Source organism: Hyperolius riggenbachi, chromosome 1, assembly GCF_040937935.1.
Source record: "Hyperolius riggenbachi isolate aHypRig1 chromosome 1, aHypRig1.pri, whole genome shotgun sequence".
In the NCBI taxonomy this organism is placed as follows: domain Eukaryota; kingdom Metazoa; phylum Chordata; class Amphibia; order Anura; family Hyperoliidae; genus Hyperolius; species Hyperolius riggenbachi.
In genome coordinates this window covers 428,083,922-428,108,058 of record NC_090646.1, presented here as the reverse complement: position 1 = coordinate 428,108,058, position 24,137 = coordinate 428,083,922, and the positions used below count along the sequence as shown (strand labels likewise).

The 24,137-nt window shown below is 40.0% G+C and overlaps 1 protein-coding gene across 6 annotated transcripts in view; it reads right to left on the bottom strand.

Annotated features, from left to right (window-relative positions):
* The window catches only part of NTRK2 (neurotrophic receptor tyrosine kinase 2), a 384,661-nt gene that overhangs the window by 14,859 nt on the left and 345,665 nt on the right, over positions 1 to 24,137 (bottom strand). For 4 of the 6 annotated variants that reach the window (XM_068237090.1, XM_068237088.1, XM_068237108.1 and 1 more), the window contains one exon: positions 23,246 to 23,492. In XM_068237090.1, the coding sequence (XP_068093191.1) occupies positions 23,246 to 23,492 (247 nt within the window). The remainder of the gene's footprint in view (positions 1 to 23,245; positions 23,493 to 24,137) is intronic. The other 2 variants (XM_068237097.1, XM_068237110.1) reach the window with 1 other exon arrangement.

Here is a 24,137-nt window from a genome sequence, read left to right as displayed (position 1 = left end):
ATTAATAAAAAGACGGTAGGGTTGCATAGTCTGCACTCTTCATAACTTGACAGTGCCAATGGGTCCTTAAATTTGGGCTCGACAACAGAAATCTGTTAATTTGTGAAACCGGTTGAAACCGATGGTAAGACAAATGTGCTGTTACCAAGATTCTACTATTGGCTTTGAAATAGTACTTAAAGGAATACTATCGATGTATGCATTTATTTTTAAATGCTGTATGTTGTAGCACACATTAGGACAAGTACTAGGAGCAATTTGATTCCTCACACAGCTGTTCCTCTCAGCTGTAAAATCCTCCGTCAGTTTTGGCCGTCAGTGTTTGATACAAATGTATCTATATGCTGAGGGCTCCCAGAGGGCTAAGCCCATGTCTGCACAGGGGAGTTGCTATCAACTCCTCAGTTTATAGTTTAATTATCACCTTGCTGAAAGAATCTTGTTGATATGGTGGTAAGGGGTTAAAGATTCTAGCAATGTGTGTTTATTATCTTTGCTTCTCTTGACTGATAAAGATACTAATGATGCTAATTGTAAACAGTGGTCTGCCCCTCTCAGCAGCTTGTAAAGTGGATGCAGCCTGGAGTGAATCACCACAAGCAGGCAGCCAGACTAAGTGTAAACACAGACTATTGTTTATAGCTAGTTATATTCCAGCAATATTCCAGCTCATTTAGTTACCTGTTACCACCTCAGATCAGCCTATTTCTCCTCATGTCTCCTGCATGCTGTGAGTGACACAGTGAAATATATTTGTGAGCTGTGTGACAGAGTAACAAAGCAGCTCAGGGTGACCCAAACTACTATGAGCTGTGTGAGAAATGAATTTTTAAGCAGGGATAGCAAGAGAGAGACCTGGGTGAATAAATAAAGTGCCCCTAGCACTAGTGGTAATGTGTACACTAATATACAGTATTAAAAAAAAAAGTCGTTTCAATCGATAGTACTCCTTTAAAGAGAAACTCCGACCATGAACTTTATCCTAATCAGTAGCTGATACCCCCTTTTACATGAGAAATCTATTCCTTTTCACAAACAGACCATCAGGGGGCGCTGTATGGCTGATATTGTGGTGAAACCCCTCCCACAAGAAGCTCTGAGTACCAAGGTACTTCTGGCAGTTTCCTGTCCGTGAACCCTGTTACATTGTGGGAAATAGCTGTTTACAGCTGTTTCCAACTGCCAAAAAAGCATGCAGCAGCTACATCACCTGCCTGTAGTAAAAATGTCACCATGTGATAAATGTCAGAATATAAATCAGGGATTTAAAATATTTTACAATGGGCAAACACTGACTAAATCATTTATACATAATTATTGTAAAAATGAAGCACTTTTTTTTATTACATTATTTTCACTGGAGTTCCTCTATAAGTTGGGATTTTCTGCACTGTTGTGAATCCTGAACAATGCCTTGGTCCTTGCTAACACCTAGCCCTAACCTGTCCCCAAATATAAACCTTTTCCCATAAACATATTCCTTCATCTCCTAACCAAAGGTATTAAATCTAACCCACTCCACCACACTATGCCTTAACACTAATCTTGCTAAAACAATTCCTAAAACTATCCTCCACCCATACTGATACTCACCTACTGTGGTCTATATTCGCTGGTGCTTAGTTTGAGCACCAGCACTTGGCTATTGTATAGTCATGGGGCAGCTATTGGTTTCCATGATTGCACCTACTATAATCAATAAAACCAATAGCTAGTGCTCAATTAGCTATATAACAACTGAGTGCCAGCGTGCATACCAAGCACTCACCATCATTTATAAAGGAATTAATATTATAATGTCTGTTAAGGATAACTATGGTGTACAAATTGTAAAATTTAAAAAATGCATACATATAAAATGTACATTTCTTTTAAAGTAAAATGTACTATAAACTACTTTTTCCTATGTTGCTGACCCTCTAACCAATCTGATCAGATTGATGGAATTGAGCCAAAAACAAATTGATTCCATAAATCTGATCGAATTAGTTAGCAGGTTTTTTGGCCATTAGTGGGAATGACCAATCGTTTCTAATCAAACATAGCAATATATGGAAACAATCGACCGACGGCGGGATTGTATCATTAATGGCAATCTTTACTGACAACAACATTGGAGACATTTAAAGTACATTTTGCTCTGGGAGAAATGTACAATTATAGGTATGTATTTTATATTTTACAGTTTTCCGCAATAGATTAGACAGAATCATAAAAAATTTTGGACAGTTATGAGGAATTATTTTTTTTCTATTGCACAGCACTAAACATATTTCAAAATAAGCCATTCATTAGCCGATTAAAACAACGTCAACCGGTATCTTGATGCATGGGTTCATAATTATTACATATTTGACTGACGTGCGTTTCATGGCTTCATCAGAGTTCAGATTATTTGGACTATTTGGACTGGGGATAAGAGGTTCTCAATCAGGTGCAAATTAATGTTAAGAGGTACCCTAAAGTGCACTGTGTCCGGAAGACACGGGTCCCATCCCTGGATAAGAAGGTCCCTGGTGTGAAGGATGACGAAGTTCTTCACATCCTGAGTCCTTCACATCATGAAGCAGTGCAGAAAGACTCTGAGGATTAAAGCCCTCGTTTAGGTAGTGGTTTTATAATTCCATTTCATAGAAATGCATTGATGTCTATGGGGATTTACTAGGAAGTAGGAACACAGAGTTTCTGTTCAGAGTGAACAGGATGGAGCTCCTGAATGACTAGTGATGTTGACAGCCATTGTTTGTCGTGTACATAAATCACACTGGAAATTTTCTGTTTTAATTGAAATGTTTGAAATAAATGGTATTTTTGAGTGTATCTAATATTATCTCTGTGCATAGCTGCCAACATTTTAATACAAGCAGTAGCAGACACAGTTTACTGCTGACACAGATGACTTCAGAAGAACTCACAGTAATGCCCGAGATAAAGGCAGTACGTTATGCTATATGCATTTTTTATATGACACAGGATATGTAGCGCAGCATTGATCTTTTAATCTGAGGTGAAAGAAGAGATCCTGCTTTTAAAACATCTCACAGTTACCTAGAGAAGGGGGCTAGACATGGTGTCCTGCACAGACTCATAATCAAACTCCATTATCTGCAAGAAGTGTGTTTGTGGAAGCCATCTTTTAGCCCTGCAGTGGAGGCCCTTCAGTCTTGTTGTTAAAGTGTACAGGAGATGGCATGTGACATGATGAGAGATAAACATGTGCATGTACATGGTATAACAACAGAGGCGCCAAGTAGAGTAAAATTAGTTAAAATTGTTAAAAAAGGGGGAAGTGGGTGGACTCACCTCCCTTCTGAAAAAATGGCCAGACAACGGGCAGGTTACTTCAAGTTTAAAGTAACATTTATTATGAGCTCCAAAAGTGCAACGCGTTTCACGAGTAACAGTCCCGCTTCTTCAGGCAAACAATTTTTGGAGGGAGCAAAGTCGGGTCAAGAGCCAGATATAGCGCCTCTATCTGGCTCTTGACCCGACTTTGCTCCCTCCAAAAATTGTTTGCCTGAAGAAGCGGGACTGTTACCCGTGAAACACGTTGCACTTTTGGAGCTCATAATAAATGTTACTTTAAACTTGAAGTAAGCTGCGCGTTGTCTGGCCATTTTTTCAGAAGGGAGGTGAGTCTACTCACTTACCCCTTTTTAACTAATTTTACTTTACTTGGCACCTCTGTTGTTATACCACATAACTGTTTAGTCCACCCTTGGTGGAGGGGTGTATCCCCATTTCCTTCTATCTACAGAGAGCGACTTTTTAACCCTGAGCGGGGTCAGGTTACAATTCTCCCCACCTGCTTATCCAGTGGTTGCCTTGGAGGCGACCCGTCCTTGTGAGTATAACCATTGTTTGTGTTTGCATCAGACATCAACCTTATTAACATACTACACCATATCGGGCTCTCGGTTCTCCCCCTTTCTTTCAAATGTGCATGTACAGTACAAATAGGAGAGCCCACCAGTAACAGCACCAAACCACTCCAAGATAATTCAATATGTATAAACTTTATTGACAATCGATAAAAAAATTATAAAATCAATTAAAAATCACACAAGGAGCCTGATTCACAAAGCGGTGATAACTCAGTTATCATGCCTAAAAGACTTTAGGCGTGATAACCTTTGCACTAGCAAAGTTATCACCGCTTTGTGCTCTAAATCGCGCGAAGCTCCCGCTCGCAAAGTCCCATAGGGCTTAATGGGCACTTCGCGCGAAGCACGGTGCGCTGTGCGCTACGCGCGCAAAACTTTGCGCGCGGGAGTTTGCGCGAATTCCTTCAGATCACGCCTAAACTAAGTTTAGGCGTGATAAAGGGCTTTTCATGGGCGTGCAAAGTGTTTGCACCGCTTTGTGAATCAGGCCCAAGGTGATTACAGCGGTACACATGGAGATCACCACAATTAAACACCTCTCCCCACAAGAGGCCTCAAATTAAATGCCAATCACAAATTGAATAAATAAGTGCATCAAATCATATCATAAAAAATCCATTGCCATTAGAGTCATGTGTGAATAAATAAGCATAAAGCTATATAAAGAATACTTATATTGCACAATTCCAATTCTTTAGTAGCTAATAGAAATAGTGTGGTGCTTGGAAGACCTCCTATAGAGATTAACACAGTGGATAAAGCACTAATCTATATACACAGTATATTCAGCGCATAGTGACAGGGGGGAGAGAACCCCAAGAACACCAAAGGATATAGTGCAAAAATGAAGGGCAAGAATTAAAACTTACGTGGCAGAGGCTGGAGTGAGAGGTGGGCACCGCTGTGCCCACACAGGCGCACAGCGGTGCCCACCTCTCACTCCAGCCTCTGCCACGTAAGTTTTAATTCTTGCCCTTCATTTTTGCACTATATCCTTTGGTGTTCTTGGGGTTCTCTCCCCCCTGTCACTATGCGCTGAATATACTGTGTATATAGATTAGTGCTTTATCCACTGTGTTAATCTCTATAGGAGGTCTTCCAAGGACCACACTATTTCTATTAGCTACTAAAGAATTGGAATTGTGCAATATAAGTATTCTTTATATAGCTTTATGCTTATTTATTCACACATGACTCTAATGGCAATGGATTTTTTATGATATGATATGATGCACTTATTTATTCAATTTGTGATTGGCATTTAATTTGAGGCCTCTTGTGGGGAGAGGTGTTTAATTGTGGTGATCTCCATGTGTACCGCTGTAATCACCTTGTGTGATTTTTAATTGATTTTATAATTTGTTATCGATTGTCAATAAAGTTTATACATATTGAATTATCTTGGAGTGGTTTGGTGCTGTTACTGGTGGGCTCTCCTTCTTGTTGAAATATTTGATGTTCTTAATACCCACTTAGCACACTCCACCGAATTATTATTATACTTTAAATTTATAATTTTGATGGTGCTGTCCAAATCTGTTATGTTAATTCATGTACAGTACAAAACAAATTAATAACCAGGCTGTTTTACTTGATTTGTTTTGCTGCCTGAAAGAGTTAATTTCTAGGCATGGAAGTGACAGCTTCTGTCTTGTCAGTAGCTTGTCAGAAATATATAGTAAACATTACTGATAAGCAAATTACAGCCATAAAAGTTTTCCTGGCAGAATACCACTTCTAAGAAAGGTAAAATACATGAACTATTGACCTTTTTCTAACTCTAGGACACTCAATAGGCTGCCACTGATTAGAGACAGTAAAACATTAAACCTACTTTGTAAATGTTTAAATATAAAATCAAACCCTGGGATACTTTAAAAAAAAGTCATTTTTAGGAGTAGAGGATAAATATAATTGTTTATCTCCTCATTTTATTTTTACTTCGGGTTCACTTTAAAACATCCTAGTTTTCTGCAACTTCAAAACAAGTCACATTGCAGCTCAAGTTGTTTTAAATGGATTCCCTGTCCTCCCACAAGGTTGTTACATTATGCATCATAACCATTAACGTAATAATATATACTTAATTATTCATATTTGCAATACATTAACCGCTACTGGTCTGGCCAGAATGCATGCTGCATTGGTCTGACCTAGGGAAATGAAATTTCACTGACTGATGGTGGTTACAGCACTTTGCATGTAAGATTTTCTTCCTTACAATGTTCATTTACAACAGAAAGTTTAGATTTAGGATGATACAGTTTATTGGCTCATTCAGAGGACAACAAAACCTATGCTTTCAATATAAAATTTTCTTCCAGCTCCTATTTTACTACTGATCCTGACACCAAAATAACTGCTATTGTTTGTTTAGTAAATCTGAATATCTTCTTAGCTTTTCCTCCTCATAAAAAATACATCAAAGTGTCCACATGGGGGAGCCATCGTTAGTTTTATTTTACTTGTCTAGGAGCTTATTCTATGTGCCAAACATTCATAACGGATTTCATAACCTGTACACATTTAAAGGGAAATTCCACGTATTTCATGTATGCCTGTATGTATTTAAGTGGTTAATGGGAAATAATATTTGTGCTTGATTACTTTGTTTTTATGCTCCCATAAAGCACAACCATAACTGTATATAGAACTATATGGACCAAAAACAGCACCACACATATATATGAAAAAGGGTATCACAATTTTATTATCATATTTCAAAACATCACTATCTGTGGTTAAAACATTTAAAAATAGAGATTCCCCCTGCATCTATTGATAAAGCGGCTTGACCGCCGCGATACCGGTGGAGTCGTCCGTCTGGGGCTCCCTCCTCCTCTCCACTTGGATCCTTCCTCCTTATGGTCTGGGTATAGTATTGCCTCTTTGTTGCACACCTCAGTGACTCTGGGATCATAGTCGCCTAACTCACAGCACTCTGCCACTTTATACTGTATGATTTTGCACATTCATGTTCATGATTGGTCCGCCAGGACCTCTCTTTTTTGCGCTATTTGGTACAATACTATACTCAGGTTCTTCACCTGCTGGTAGCTCTATATGATCACCTCAGGTGGTTGCTATTCAATTTTCCTCTACCAATTCTATATGATAATGATTATCTATGTGTCATATGATATATAAGATGGTTTATTATGGTTCTAGTGGAATGGACTATTTTTAACTGTTTTTTTAACCACTGATAATGATTTTTTGAAATATAATAAAATTGTGATACCTTTTTGCATATACAGTATATGTGTGGTGCTGTTTTTTGGCCATATAGTTCTATATACAGTTATGGTTCTCGTTTCTATGCCCCAGCACACACTAATTGGGTGCAGAGATACTTCTTTTATCACTCCCATAAAGCACATTTATTCCACAGTGTTACTATCAGAAATTGCCAGATAGCAGTTTCAAGATTTGCTCTAGTCAATGGGTTAGTCTAGGGGCCTGATTCACAAAGCGGTGCTAACAGTTAGCACGCTGGTGAAAAGCCCTTTATCACGCCTAAACTCAGTTTAGGCATGATAAGTTTAGGTGTGATAAGTTTAGGTGTGATAAGTTTAGGCATGATAAGTTTAGGTGTGATAAGTTTAGGCGTGATAAGTTTAAGCACCAACTGGGTTAGCACCGCAGTGCACAGCTGATCAAAAGTTTTGCGCTAGCAAAGTCTGGTGCACTTCGCATAGAGTTTAACCACTTGAGGACCCACCCTTTACCCCCCCTTAAGGACCAGCGCTGTTTGTTGGGATCTGTGCTGGGTGGGCTGCATTATCAGGGTGCACGCAGAGCGATCAGATCGCCCCCCTTTTTTCCCCCCTATGGGGATGATGTGCAGGGGGGGTCTGATCGCGTCTGCGTGCAGGCATGTTGCGGGGGGGGCACCTCAAAGCCCCTCTCCGTGGCGACATTCTCCCCCTCCCTCTCCTACCTCCCTTCCCCGGAGATCCGGGCTGCACAGGACGCTATCCGTCCTGTGCAGCCAGTGACAGGACGTCCCCTGTCACATGGCGGCGATCCCCGGCCGCTGATTGGCCGGGGATCGCCGATCTGCCTTACGGCGCTGCTGCGCAGCAGAGCCGTACAATGTAAACAAAGCGGATTATTTCCGCTTGTGTTTACATTTAGCCTGCGAGCCGCCATCGGCGGCCCGCAGGCTATTCACGGAGCCCCCCGCCGTGAGTTGACAGGAAGCAGCCGCTCGCGCGAGCGGCTGCTTCCTGATTAATCAGCCTGCAGCTGGCGACGCAGTACTGCGTCGCTGGTCCTGCAGCTGCCACTTTGCCGACGCACGGTATAAGCGTGCGGTCGGCAAGTGGTTAATGGCGCTGCTTTGCGTGCGGGACTTTGTGCGCGATCTAAACGTATCTAAACTTATCATGCCTAAACTTATCATGCCTAAACTTATCACACCTAAACTTATCACGACTAACTGGCTTTTTACCAATGTGGTGCAATGGTTATCATGCCTAAAGTCTCTAACTGGGTTTAGCACCACTTTGTGAATCGAGCCCTTGGTGTTAAAATAAGTAAAAAAGCTTCTGCTCTGTGCAGCCTTGCAACCCAAAGTTTCTCTAAAGTAAAGCACTGCTATGATAAACACATCAATTACATATGATTGAAAACCAAAATTCATGCATAAAAAGTTAATGTAGACAGCGCTCTGTAGTACAGTCCAGTGAACAAGTGATTCAGCTTGCAAATATGCCTCCAATCTACCCTACGCATGGAAGACAGACCTTGACAACAGGATACACTCCATGAGTGACTGCCACCACCTTACCTACAACACAGGACCCCCTACAAAATGGATATGCAGCACTTCTGGCCTATTGAGGCTACCCCCTCTCTATCACAAACTCTCCCCCTCAGCTTCACCATTCACATTCTTCATATGCATAAACCTTTAAACATAAAAACTCACATCCACCATTACATAAAACTATAACAAGAATTTATTTGTTAAAATTACACACTCCTGTGCTCAAATTGTGACATGGGCTCAGAGTTTCTACAGTCTCAACCCCATGCATAGACCGTCTGGCCAGCTCCTGCGAGCTTTGCACTCTCTAGACTCCAGATGCCAAACTCATCATGCTGTCCTACTTCCGTAGTAGTAGTACAGTAGTTCTGCCCTACTGGTTTCGTCACTCATAGTGACTCATCAGGGGCATCTTTATGCCCCTGATGAAAATGACAATAACAATGATGTTTCTGTGTGACACTTGACAAAGGGTCATTTTAAAATATGGCTGTCATGCTGCCACTCCTATGTGCAATGCTACATTAAAACAGCTATAATTCCATATAGACAGTACCGGCTCTATGCCTTGTTCTAATTGTTTTAGGCAGAAAGGAAATGCAACAATTAAATTAATTCAAAACCACACAAGCATATTTGTCGTGATGCACTGAATAAAATTTGTTTCACAAATCTCTCTTAAATGCTTACCAACGGTGGCGATTGAAATGTACACCCTGTTTTGATCCCCTAATACCTGCCGGAACGTGTTCTGACACATGGCTAGGAGAATGCTCCTGTCTGTTGCCCGGCCGCAGCTCGCTCGCCCTGCCATCTCTATGACGGCAGAGCCCTGTGAGCTGGTCAGGAGCCGATTTCTTTGGGGGGGGAGGGGTGAAGACCGCTGGTACTTAAGTTGTTAAATCTGCTAGAGATTGATGCCCCGACATGCCATCCCAATCAATCAATACAATTTCATGGCAAAAAGTCCAGCGCACATCTTAATCAAATCAAACTATCATAAACAGTCCATCATTTCACTGCTGAGACTTGAAATCATCAATGCTTCTGATGCCAACACTTGTCATTAATCCACCACCAGATAGCACCTAACAGGAAACAGACTCACTGATTAAGCAGTGACCACTGCTAAACTGGTCAGATATCACATAAGTCCAGGAAGCCTCGGTGCATCAAGTCCTGGTCCTGGTTCCACTATCAATGCTCATACTTCATATATTCCAGATACCTCAAATAAAAGCCATCCATAGCGTAATCCAGTTTAAAAACATCTTTGCTTTATTAAAAACCACACTCACATGTTCCTAGATGCAATTCATGTACAGAGGTTTTTTTCCACGGGCTCTCCCCCTTGCCTATGCTGGCTATGCTGCACCTTCCTGTATTGCAGCATTCACGCGTCCTCCGCCGTCACCACTCACTTACTGGTACGTCCAGTTGTCCTGTTTTTTGTTTTGTTTTGTTTTGAGTTTTGGACACATGGCTAGAAGAACGCAAACATTAATCCACTACTTTTTCAGGATCCCTTGTAAGTGTTCATTAGATGTGCTATAAACCAGGCAAGATTTGCACAATTTTGCAGTAAACTTTTCATCAATTCAGACCAACTATGTGGGATCATTCAGTTTCTACGATGTTTCCCAGCCTTGTCATGACTGGAATTTAACTAAAGAAAAATAAACCAGCTGATTCCACTTTGCGCTTGGCCATTAGCCACAAGGAGGCTGAAGATCAGGTCTGTGGTCACTCTACATCATAAAATATAGTGCACTGACAGTGTATCCTATACAGTGATACTGTGAAGCCTATACTCTGTAAAGTGCTCCTTCACTGATTTTGTATTTTTTTTTAGCATCTTTTGGTGACTCATGGCCAAAAGCCACTTCTTCAGTGGCATAAAAATATAAACATACAAACTGACCACAGGTGGCATAGATGGAGAATTTAGGTTGGCAGGAGAGAGAGGCTTCACCTCAGACTGAGGAGAGATGCACTCAGCATTTGGGTTTGCCAATCCTGCATCACAGTTTTCTGGGACTGGTTTCACCTTGAGTCTATGTATATGTTTCTATTAGTTAAGGAAAAGATATCCCGCTACACCGATGGCTTGGTTTAAAAGTCCAGTCTTTATTAGGACATCAATGACACACAGGATAAAAGCTCACGCGCGCCTATAGGAGCAAACGTGACTCCTTAATCATAGCTTATGTTTCTATTTGTATGCCTCTGAAGAAGTGACTTCATGTTATATGAAACTAAAATAAACTTATGTGATACTATGAACTTTCATGTGATGCAATTAAAGTGAACCTCCAGACTAAAAATCTACTCAGCAGTACTGAAAAGGCTTGGTGCTTCTCTAACAGTTTCACAGCATCAGAACATTGTTTTTCTTATAAAAGTCTTATTTTTAGCTGCATATTTAGCTAAGCTCTGCCCCATCAAAGAAAACTGGCCGGGCTTTTTTCCCCTGTTGCTGTGCAAAGCATGATGGGATTTCTGATGTTGTTGTGCTTATTGCCTAGCAACTGGGAGGGGTGATTAGGACACAGGACAGTTGGAACTGTGTCTCATGCTCCCTGTCACCTTCTTTCAACCAAAAAGATGGCTGCCCTCATGAAATCACAAACCTTTGCCTGTTCTTTTAAAACAGGGTGGGTAAGAGATTATATTACCTATCTATTTTAATTAACATAACTAATGTAACTTAATGACAGTATGTTTGTTTAGGCTGAAGTTCCTCTTTAATGTAATGCTATTTTGAATAGTAAGATCTACCCTAGCTCCATAGAAACCCCTATTTTTTTTATTTGGATGTGATGTTGAATTGTAAGGAGGAGGAGCTTCCTGATTGTTCTGGGCAATACATCTTTTGGTGACTGACAATTTTTTAACAACTTAAAGAGAAACCGTAACCAAGAATTGAACTTCATCCCAATCAGTAGCTGATACCCCCTTTGCCATGAGAAATCTTTTCCTTTTCACAAATAGATCATCAGGGGGCTCTGTATGGCTTATATTGTGGTGAAACCCCTCCCACAGTGTGATGTCAGCAGCTCACAGCTCTGAAGTCCTGACATCACACAGTGGGAGCCTTGTTTCATTATGGGAAATAACAGCTGTTTCCAACTGCCAAAAAAAGCAAGCAGCATCTCCTTCCACTGACATCACCTGCCAGCAGTAAAAATGTCACCATATGATACATGTCAGAATGTGAATCAGGGAGTGGGGAGATTTTATAATTGTCAAACACTGACTAAATTATTTATACATAATTATTGTAAAAATGGAGCACTTTTTCATTACATTATTTTCACTGGAGTTCCTCTTTAATAACTAGTTTATGGAATGCCAGTTTGACAACATTTTGTTTACACAGTATATCAAAATATATTACTTATACCGATATAAATTCCTATTCTAGTTCTAGTAAGGGTTAAAGGTTACGGCTAAATGTACTAAACTATTTTATCGTTTGATCCATTTCAAACTTGAATAGTCAGAATGTGAATGATTCCATAGATTATCTCTAAATACAGTTCGTATTGTGTTTGTGTAACCTCACTTTCTATACATATACATCACACTTCATGCCAACCCCACTATCATCTCATACACACACGTGTGCACATCTGCGGATTTCTTTTGCACATGGTATAGACCCGTGATTGCCATGCGTATGCATTATTGTGGTTTAAAAGTGCCAGGCAGTCACAAAATATTCTCTTTAATCCTCTCGTCATCAGTGAAGCGCACAAGTGGCTTTACCTGCTAAAATCTATAAAAATAAGTCACATAGGGTAGAATTGGGAACAGCAATAGTGGCACAGCATACTAATTGCGAAACTACTAATTGAGAAACTAATGTAATGACTCCTTCCCATCTCTACCTTCCTTATTCTGAATTGCCTATTTCAAGCTGCCATGTCGGCTGCCATGGAAACTGAGCCCTGGAATGCGCAGGACCCATACAATCAACAACTGCTCTGAGCTTCACAGCTTCAAGCTTAACCCTTCGGCTGCTGGCAGTTTGCAAATTCAAGGGGTCCAATTGCAACAGCTACAGGAAGTGAGGAGAAGCTTTGTCCTGTGAATATTGTTTTAACTAACATATTGCTGTCAAGTAATGCCTATTACACATTAACTGCTGCAGACAGGTGACCATGCCAACAACAGATTAAATTACTGGTTTAATAATGCATTAGTATTAATGGTAAATAACCTTCACTAAGGTACCATCTGCAGCTTAAGCACTGGTTTGCTTAATAAATTATTAAATGAGCAATTTAATGTACATTAGTGTTGGGGTGCTTGATCTCTTTTTCTTGGTGAATGCTATGTTTGTTTTGAAAATGGCTGCTTCTCATGGGACCACCCACGCTATTTGCACTTCCATCCTAAGAAGCATTAAAGGTGCTGCATTTACATTAGAGTCGGCAAGCTGCAGCATGCTACACAATAACTCTTCTGGTAGCATTTCACTGCTTCAGGCTTTTTAAAGCAGACCTGACCTCTTACTAAGCATGTGAAAGGAACAGCACAGCTACTTCCCAACAGCCTCATTTACCTATCTGTGATGTCAGACAATATGTTCTAACACTTTTTTTCTGCCATATTGGGTTACATTACTGCCCACACTACCAGATGGTAGCGGCGCATGCTTTCACTCGCTGTGATGTCACCAAATTTTGCTGAAATCCTCCAACTTGCTACACAAATAGGATAAGAACATATATATATATGTGTATACCGGTATATATATATATATATATATATATATATATATATATATATATATATATATATATATATATATATACCGGTATATATATATATATATATATATATATATATATATATATATATATATAGATATATATAGATATATATAGATATATATATAGATATATATAGATATATATACAGATATATAGATAAATATATAGACATATATAGATATATAGATATATATATATACTGTGTGTATATATATATATATATATATATCAAATAGGAACATATATATATATATATATATATATATATATATATATATATATATATATATATATATATTTGTATTTATTCTATCACTTTAAAGTATACCGAATCAAGGCAAAGCTACCTATGGTAAACACACAGGTATGTTCGATCCACATGCCTCTGTGCATTGTCTAATCCTATACTCTCTGTAATCACTCCTTGAAAAATATGACTTTCAGCTAAAGTCAAAATTTCCGGGGAGGAACACACTAGCCAGAATCGCATATGCGTTTTCCACTATGTGCTATTGAAACCGCATATGCGATTCTGCCTAGTGTGTTCCCACCCTAAGTCAGGAAAGTCAGGCTTGCAGGGATGTTCCGTCCTATCACTCTCCTATTTCTTCATCTTCTCTGCTTCATTCATCCCCCTTAAAGCTGTCCTGAACTCTTGCACAGCACACAATCAAAAGTCTTTATTTCACACTGAGTTGCTGCAAAAATTCTTATCCACAACTGAGAATAGAGTGCAGGAGAGCTCTGCTAAAGCAGTGCTCCATATAGGAAAACTGGGTTGGAACCCTTTTAGTGCCTTTGGCAAACGTGAAACTGAAATCTTCACATTTTTAGCATTTCCACAATTGTAATTTATTAAGATTTTTTTCCCCATAAAGTTTATTATGCTGTTGCTAATACTTTAGAGCAGGGAGGAAGTTCTGTGTTTAGTTCCACTTTAAGGAGAGGAAGGGGAATTGAGAGCATTGTTTTTGTTTTTGTTTGTTAATGATTTTTTTTCTTTTTGAGGAATTCCTTTTTTTTCAGAGCAAAGCTATCAGGTTTTAGAGCAAAGTTATCATATTTCTGTGCACCTCATCAAAAAAATGTCTTTTCACCCTGCAACAACAAAAAAGTACTCATAAAAAACCTCAATCTTGCTATTACTGTTCTTGTCTACTTTTAAATATTTTTTAATTTGCTAGTTGCTAAAAAGGCATTTCATAGAAAACACCCACTGAGAACTCAGGAGAAAGGTTTATTAAATTATGTTTAAAAAAAAATGTACAATGATGTTTCAACTGGTAATTAGCTTAAATTTAGTTAATAGACTCTCTCCCTCACCACTAAATCCTACCTTAGCACATATGCCCCTTTCAGCACAAAAATAGGTCCAGTGTAGTTGCAAAGAGCTTTCCTAAATATCATAGGCAACTCATTACATCCCTAAAAGCTACTTAACTCCAAGTTCCACCCCCACCCCCACCCCCCTCGCCACCCACCCAGGTTCTCCTTCCTTTCTGATTATACTGCATTCTGCCATAGTTATGTATTTCAAGAAATATTGTTTTTGTGGAAATACAGGTCAAGTGAAGCTGGGCAATTTTGTTCATCACTGTTTATGGAGGGCAGTTTGGATTGAGGTAGATAGTTCACTCTCTATTCAGTATAGGTCTTAAATTTGTCAAGGCTCTATGGGTGCACAGGTAAGTATCTGGACTATAAATACATAAACAACAGGGTCAGACTGATAATCCAGACAAATCTGATTTAAGGTTTCATGAAGTTTTAAAGTGAAACTCCGAACAGGGGTGTAAGCGAGAAAATTAGTGAAATAGCAATTGGCCATGTTTAATATTTTTAACTAACTATTATGTATTTGTATACATTAATAAGCCGATATCAAAGGTGTCAGTTTGCACTCCCCAAACAATTCTATGCACACTCAGACTTGCTCACCTAGGAGACAGATATCATAAATACACTATTAGACATTTTCAATTGATTCAACTCAGTAAGAACATTAAATGAAACTAAAATCAAGTAGGCTTCAGTTATATCACAATAGTGATCAGAACTTGGCTGGTAAAAGCTGTTGTTTTGCAGTGTTCACACATAATTCTGTGAAATGTTTACAAGTGAGACTTAGTTTTATATGAAAATATATTTTGGTTTATGCATGTCCCATCCATCCTAAGTAAACTTTGTGATTTTTTTTTTTAATTTGTTTATACAGATGTTTTTTTTATTTTTTTTTATTTTGCATGAAGAGCTCTAAAATACAGTTCCTTTTTCGTTATTGTTTAGAGCCTCGAGCACCCTGGGGTGAGTATTCACATGAATGTGCATAAATAACTATTAATCGAACTGTGGAAACTACAGTTAAAAAAGGCTCTTACATTAACTCAAAGACTTGGTGTATTTCAAAGAAGGGGAGCACATCCTTTTTTAAATAAGTATGACATTTTTAACATGCAAAGTTAAGGGTGTTTGTAAGTTGAAGTAAAGCGCTCTATGCAATAACCAGATGTATAATGCAATAAACTTCTAATACAGAGACATCCCTAATCCCTCAATACAGTCCACTTAAAAGTCCATTAGTAGCGGTCTCCATCCCAATAGTACATATACTGCTCACCAGAAACGTTGGCTGACCAATCACAATCAGCATAAACAGCCTGTAATAATGGTAGCTGGTGATCCCTCCGAAGTTCTCCGTATATACCTCAGGGAAAGAATGCTCACATAGCGTAATACTGTATACAACAGATGGACAGGTTCCCTCCACCAACACTGCTAATCACCAGTGCCAGGCTAACCACCGCCACACACCAAGTGTGTATATCTGATAAATGAAGGCTCACCAGATCCAATGGCTGACCGTATCACAGACCAGCTTAACAGCGTTTCTGGTATGCCTTCCTTGTTCCAGCACAGCTTCTCTCCTTAAAAACTCAAAGCGGGCACACAATAGTGTATTACCGTTTATTAAAATAAGTTAAAATAAGTAGTGCACTCACAATTTTCCATAAAAATATGCGCATATCAGAGCTCACATAGACGTCCTCCTCATGATCATACTCGCGTCTCCACACAGCAGTCCGAGGCCACGGCGTGGCCTCGGACTGCTGTGTGGAGACGCGAGTATGATCATGAGGAGGACGTCTATGTGAGCTCTGATATGCGCATATTTTTATGGAAAATTGTGAGTGCACTACTTATTTTAACTTATTTTAATAAACGGTAATACACTATTGTGTGCCCGCTTTGAGTTTTTAAGGAGAGAAGCTGTGCTGGAACAAGGAAGGCATACCAGAAACGCTGTTAAGCTGGTCTGTGATACGGTCAGCCATTGGATCTGGTGAGCCTTCATTTATCAGATATACACACTTGGTGTGTGGCGGTGGTTAGCCTGGCACTGGTGATTAGCAGTGTTGGTGGAGGGAACCTGTCCATCTGTTGTATACAGTATTACGCTATGTGAGCATTCTTTCCCTGAGGTATATACGGAGAACTTCGGAGGGATCACCAGCTACCATTATTACAGGCTGTTTATGCTGATTGTGATTGGTCAGCCAACGTTTCTGGTGAGCAGTATATGTACTATTGGGATGGAGACCGCTACTAATGGACTTTTAAGTGGACTGTATTGAGGGATTAGGGATGTCTCTGTATTAGAAGTTTATTGCATTATACATCTGGTTATTGCATAGAGCGCTTTACTTCAACTTACAAACGCCATTAGGGTGCAAATACTCACCCATTTGTATAGCGATCTGCTAAATCAGTGTGAAACACTTTGTTATTTGGCTTTTAGTTATATGTACTGTATATTATATTTATTAGAGCTGTAGAAGAGGAGCGCACATACCACTACTTTTCTTATAAAGTTAAGGGTGTATTTATCATTTTATTCATAATTATTTTTATTAAAAAAAACCTGATTGCTTTGTATGTGTATATTTCATGGATTAACCCTTTTATATCAGTTCTGCTTTTCCTCTGCAGGAAAAAAAGGTATCCTAGCAACCCTTGAATAGCATCTCTTGTGTAAGCGCAGATGAAGTGCTTGAGATCTGAATTAATTGGCTACTAGGCAACAGCTTAGTAGTAGTGCAGAGATGAGTCCAAAATATGTGTACAATTCATGGGTTAAAAGGTAAGTAGCATAGAATCCAGCTCCTCTTTATTTTCAATAGAGCTTCCTCGGCCTGACGGCATACAGATATATTCTTTAACGAATATAGGGGGAGAAGCACAGAGTGCAAAATATAGTAACTCATACTGCGGTGTGGCCTTTAGGCTTTGTTGCTTGTAAGGAATACCATTGCTATTGTAATCTATGTAAACATGAGAGCTAAATGTACAAATTTGCAGTAAATTCCTGCAAATTATTACATAAAGTGCAGGAATGCTGAGAAATAAAGCCTTGCATACATCTGCAAATCTGCCTCATTGAATGAAACTGAACATGATTCCAAGGCCAGGCGCTAAATTAAAACAGTCAAATAAATATTTAATTAAACTGCATCACCACAATAGACGGTAATAATATCCATGCAACTCACTTCAGTCTATGCTTGGTGAACAATTATTTATGTGACGAATTAACAAAATATCAACTGAGGGTGACAGCAAGCAGATCTGAGCTCTGCATTGCGAATAAGGACGCCCCGAAAAGATAATCAAAATAATTTGAAAACGTGCACAGCAGATGGGAAACTGAAAGTCTCCATTCCTCTGCTCCAGTAAATGTCGCCTGCATGTCTCTTGCTCATTTGTTCTATGGATTTGTAACCTAGGAAACCTGAACATGGACTCCGAGAAGTATTGCTGAGAAGCCTTTAATCCCTAAATGCAATATACGTAGAGAGGACTGTGCTTCCTATTCACTTATAACATACTAAGTTGCACAGTACAAGTACATAGGGATATGGTGATCTCCTGAAAGAGTTACCTTGTATAGATCTCTGCAGGAACGTTCTGCAGCTGAGAGGAGCAACTGCTGCTTGCATTTGTTATTATGGACGACAGGTCTTAGCTTGCTTTCTAGTCTATGTATTTCTGAGTTCAGAAGATGCAGGCTATACCACAAGGGCAGCTGTAGCTCTGTATGTGAGATTCTAGGACAAAAGTGGTGCAGCACAGGAACAGCGAAATAATGGCCTCCTTATGCAAATGCTTTTTTTAATCCATGATGGTAAAGAACCTGAAGAACATCCAAAAGAAAAAGAGTGGCCCTTATTCAATTCATTTTTTCTCCAAAATGTTCTTCTATTCAGAGCAGGATCATCCACCAGACAGCCAAGGCAGGTGCTTGGAGCCTAGTGGGTGTCAAATGGCCCACCTACCACCTTCTTTGACCTCTGTCCACTTCAGCTTACCAAAAGGACAACAATAGGGCACCAAATATACTACCTTGCCGAGGGCTCCATTACATCTTAATACATCTCTGCTCAGGGTCAGACTAGAAAACTAAGGGCCCACCCAGGAAAGCTTTAGCCTGAGTCCCCCCATTTTGGGCTCACATACGCATGTACTCTAGAAATTTTGCACTATATATATACATAATTTGGTAGGACATTAGATTATGGTAGGGAATAGATTGTGAGCACTTCTGAGGACAGTCCCCAACAGGTAGATGTCCACATGCAACACACACAAAAATAAATGGGCGTCACCACGAACTGGAACATGGGAGTGGCCATGATGGGTCATGGGCAGACTTAAAAATACACAAAATAACAAAAAAATACACAAAATAAGTAGCGGTGTTATTGATAGAGATTGGGTCCGACCAGATACATTTTAGATAAAATAATCAAGTCGTTACATGCCTCATGATAATTCATCAAGTAGTCAAATGCCGCAAAATAAAAATATTAAGTAGTCCAGTGCTGTCCAACTTTGTGGGCATGGAGGGCCATTTTTTTCCAGACCACATGGTGGAGGGTGACACCCCCCCCCCCCCCCAAAGAAAAAAAAAGAAAAAATCTAGCAGTAGTTTCCCCACAAAATGTAATCAGATTGTCAGCAGATTCCCCACAAAATGCAATCAGATTGTCAGCAGATTTCTCCACAGAATGCAATCAGATTGTCAGCAGATTTCCCCACAAAATGCAATCAGATTGTCAGAAGATTTCCCGACAAAATGCAATCAGAGTTTCAGCATATTTCCCCACAAAATGCAATCAGATTGTCATCAGATTTCCCCACAAAATGCAATCAGATTGGCAGCAGATTTCCCCACAAAATGCAATCAGATTGGCAGCAGATTTCCCCACAAAATGCAATCAGATTGGCAGCAGATTTCCCCACAAAATGCAATCAGATTGGCAGCAGATTCCCCACAAAATGCAATCAGATTGGCAGCAGATTTCCCCACAAAATGCAATCAGATTGTCAGAAGATTTCCCCACAAAATGCAATTAGATTGGCAGCAGATTTCCCAAAAAATGCAATCAGATTGTCAGCATATTTTCCCACAAAATGCAATCAGATTGGCAGCAGATTCTCCACAAAATGCAATCAGATTGGCAGTAGTTTCCAAAAAAGAGAGGGCCTGGCGGGCAGGTCTATAGGTGTCCCCAGTTTAGGTACGCAGGTCTATAAGTGTCCCCAGTATAGGTAGCCAGGTTTATAGGTGTCCCCAGTTTAGGTAGACAGGTATATAGGTGTCCTCAGTTTAGGTAGGCAGGTCTATAAGTGTCCCAGTATGGTGCCCCCAGCCTGAAAAGGGGGGGGGGGCAGTGGGCACAGAGCGGTGGGGAGTGGGGAAGCCTCCCCTCCTCACCTGGGGCCCCCCTTCCATTCTCCCCCCTCCAAAATTGCAGGCAGCCAGCGCGGCAGCGAGCGGGAGCGGGAGAGCTCTGCATGCCGCTGTTGGTCTGGTCTTCTGCACTGCACTGTCCAATCACGCTCTCACAGGAAGTACAGTGAGAGTGTGATTGGACAATGTCATGTAGGAAGACCAGACCAGCGGCACGCAGAGCTATCTCTCTCGGTAAGCCGTTCCCCGCTGCTGCCGCTGGCTGGCTGCAATTCTGGAGGGGGGAGCGTCGAAGGGAGGGGGGCCTATGTGAGGGAGGAAGGGGAGGTTCGGGGCCCACCGAGGGGAAAAACTGTACTATGGTGGCCAAGTCCGAGCCTGTCTCTGCTTCTTGGTGATGTTTTCACACCTCATCAATAAAATGAATTTTAAGCCACCAACAAGCAAGAAAAGATGGAGAATAGTTTTGACAATACTTTTCACCTACCTTTTGGTACTTTTATAATTGCAGAGTGCTGAAAAGTTATTTTAAGCAGACAATGAAATATTATCTCCAAGGAGAAAACTTGAATTGAATTAGGGCCATTTTCCCTTCTGACTTTGAAGATTGAGCACAACCTTCACCATCTACAAGACCCAGAATCCTCCACAGCCTGTAAACTTGACTGATTGTATGGAAAATAACACCCCTCAATAAACCAATTTAGAGTGGTACTAGGGATGAAGCTTAGCGCCTTTAAATTATTATTCAAAGTTATGACAGATAAACTAGAAAACATAGAGGTAGGAGTAACATAAGTAGTAGCCACTACCAAAAGTGAAGTCTGTAAATATATACCCTTTCATAGACAAAATATCAGAAATGTGCTGCAGCTAGGTGGTGGAAGCCACCAGCAGGGAGCAGGAGGCATCTAAGACTAAGAGAACCAACCCTGGCTCATTTTGAGAAAAGCCAGATATTTTATATTGTCTTTGGACAGGCAGATGTGTCCGTTAATCACCTCACCCTAAGATGAGCTGAAAACCTTTTCTAATAAGACACTTGCACCTCTACTGAATCTCCTGCAAGCTCAAACCATTGGCCCATCTTACAAACTCAGCAACTCCTTAGGCCATATGCAATTCACTTTTTCACCTGAGTTTTCTCCTAGGTGATATTTTTAAACTTGTCAATAAAATGCATTTTAAGCCCCCAGAAGGCAAGAATATGCTCAAAATAATTTTAGTAGTACTTTTTTACCAACTTTTTGGTACTTTTTTAGTTGAAAAGTACTGGAAAGTTATTTAAAATCAAAGATGAAAAATTATCTCCTGGGAGAAAACTCAGGTGAAAAAGAGAATTGCATATGGGCCCTTGATTTTATTGTTTTAGAGATTTTAGGAACTTGAACAAGAGATTACATAGTCATTGCTTGCCCATGAGTGGTGCATGTGAGTGCTACCTGGGGCTATACCAGTGAGGTCTGAAAAAAATCTGGTGGGATGCCTTCAAAATAAGTAAACCAGAACTACAATATATTAGGAGTTAACAATAATATGGTAAAAAGACTAAACAAAATTATATGGTAAGTATATCCAAGCTCAACTTGGCTTAATGGTCAGGAAATGTATTATGTTACACAGCCCAGGATTATGTTACACAGCCCAGGATAGATGAATCAAACTCCTGAAACTGAAAATGGTTCATCCTACATAAAAATATACCCAGCAAAGATTGAACATTCTATCCACGTAGTACGGTAACATGTAGCAGTACAGACATGTAAACATATACAATTCAAGTGGTCTGTGCCAGGTAGGCTCCAACTGTTTGCTGTGTAGCAGTACCAGCTTCTATAAACATATATTGTTTCCACTTAATAGCCAGTGGAGAATAAGTGATAGCAGGTCAACCACACTGCAAAATGTCAGTAGAGTGTTACATCCAACAGCTCCTTATAACTCATACAGCACTCGGCCTTGAACTATCACCCAGGGATTGTGTCTCGATCTCTGCAGCACCTATCAGCAAAGCAGCTCCAGACTTAGCACCGCTGAGGGTAGGAAACTCAGACCTCATTAGCTCTAGCTTGGGTGTACTGATTGATGGTTTTTACACTTCAGAAATCTAATTTCAGCTGTTGTGAAGCATTCTGTTTCACCTAAAAAACATTGAAAAAAATGATTTCTCATCCCTCCAAAGGATCTTTCAACTGTAGTTCATGCCTTCATTACATCACAGCTGGACTATTGTAATGCCCTCTATGCAGGACTTCCAGATAAAGATCTACACTGCCTGCAGCTAGTACAGAACACTGCAGCAAGGCTCTTACCAAGCCAACCTTGCCATTGCCACATAACACCAATCCTTTGCTTTCTATGCTGGCTACCCATAAAATAGAGAATCCTCTTTTTGGAATGCGGACATTCAAACCTCTACACAATCTAGGTCCCGGATATCTGAAGGATTTGTTGCAACTGTGTCACACCTCCCAGGACTTCAGATCAACAGAATCTAATAACTTGACTACCCCCAGAGTACAAATCAAAACCGTTTGGAGCAAGAGCCTTCTGTCATGCTGCCCCTACCCTTTGGAACACCTTGCCACACCAAATTTAAACAGCTCCAATCCTGGAGGTGTTTTAATCAAAACTGGAAAGCCACCTGTTTAGTCTGGCATTTATGATCACATAACCTTTCTCCCTGTAAAACACCACAGCGCTTTGGGTCCTACGGGAGAATATTGCTTGTTTTGTTGATGTTTATGGCAGCCACATGAACATTTAATGATGTCCCATCAGTTAAAAGGGAGAATTGATCTGTAGTCAGATTTCAGCTGATGTGATAGATTTATTACTCTGGGTTACAGTGGAAAAAAAAAGGAAGGAGTAATATTGGTACCATATAAGCACATTTATCTCATCCTTCGGCATTTCACTTCAGGTATCTTTTAAGTCATGCGTTCATTCTTGTTTCTTTATCTTTAAATATATATACAGTATATTGTATCTTGTTCAAAACATTTTCAAGAAATAGTGAAAGATAATATTACCGTATTTCAAAGTATTGTGAACGTCAACTTACCCTGTAACTTACCCTGTAATAATCAGTGCTGTACACATCTCTAGACATTCCAAAGTCTCCAATCTTCACTAGGAGATTTTCTCCCACCAGGCAATTCCTTGTAGCTAGATCTCGATGCACAAAGTGCTGTGAGGCCAGGTACACCATGCCTGCTGCAATCTGCTGGGCTATGTGAAGCATCTGAGACTGAGTCAGTTCAGCGGGGCGGTTTCCTTCTGCCATCAGGACAGCATCTGGTCCATGGGCCCTGAAATAATCACATTATGACCATGATGGTTGAAGACAGCGCAGAAAAGGTACAAAGTGTAGTTGGGGTGACTTATTAAATCAGAGATGCAGCGATGCACAGAGTTTACTTGAAATAACTATTATGCACATAAGTTCTTATTGTTTTCAAATTTCCCTATACTCAGATATGTAATGCAGTTTATTTATTATCATCAATCAGCATTTATCCCCCATTGTTGCCTAGCCGTGAAGGTTTCCTTTGCCTAATGCCCAACCTGTTAATGAAAACCCCCTTCCAGATGACTAATCAACATAACCCCACTCCTTAATGTAAATCCCTATACTGAAAATATAACCATAACTCCTCCCCCTAATATAAATCCTAACTCTACCTATATGCTTTCCCTATTAAGCTCCCATCCTGATGCCTAATCATAACCACTCCACCTAATGTAAAACTCTTTCTGATGCCTAATAGAAGCCCCTCCCCCTTAAATACTGTACACTCCCATCCTGACACCTTACTAATGCTAATCCTCTACCCTTCCAACCCTCTGCCAAAATCTTCTCAGGTACTTGTCCACTGAGCTGAAGTTGTGTGGGCATCAACACCAAGCGACCAATCCACTACTAGAGATTGGAACCTAGAGGTGCTGTTTGGTGT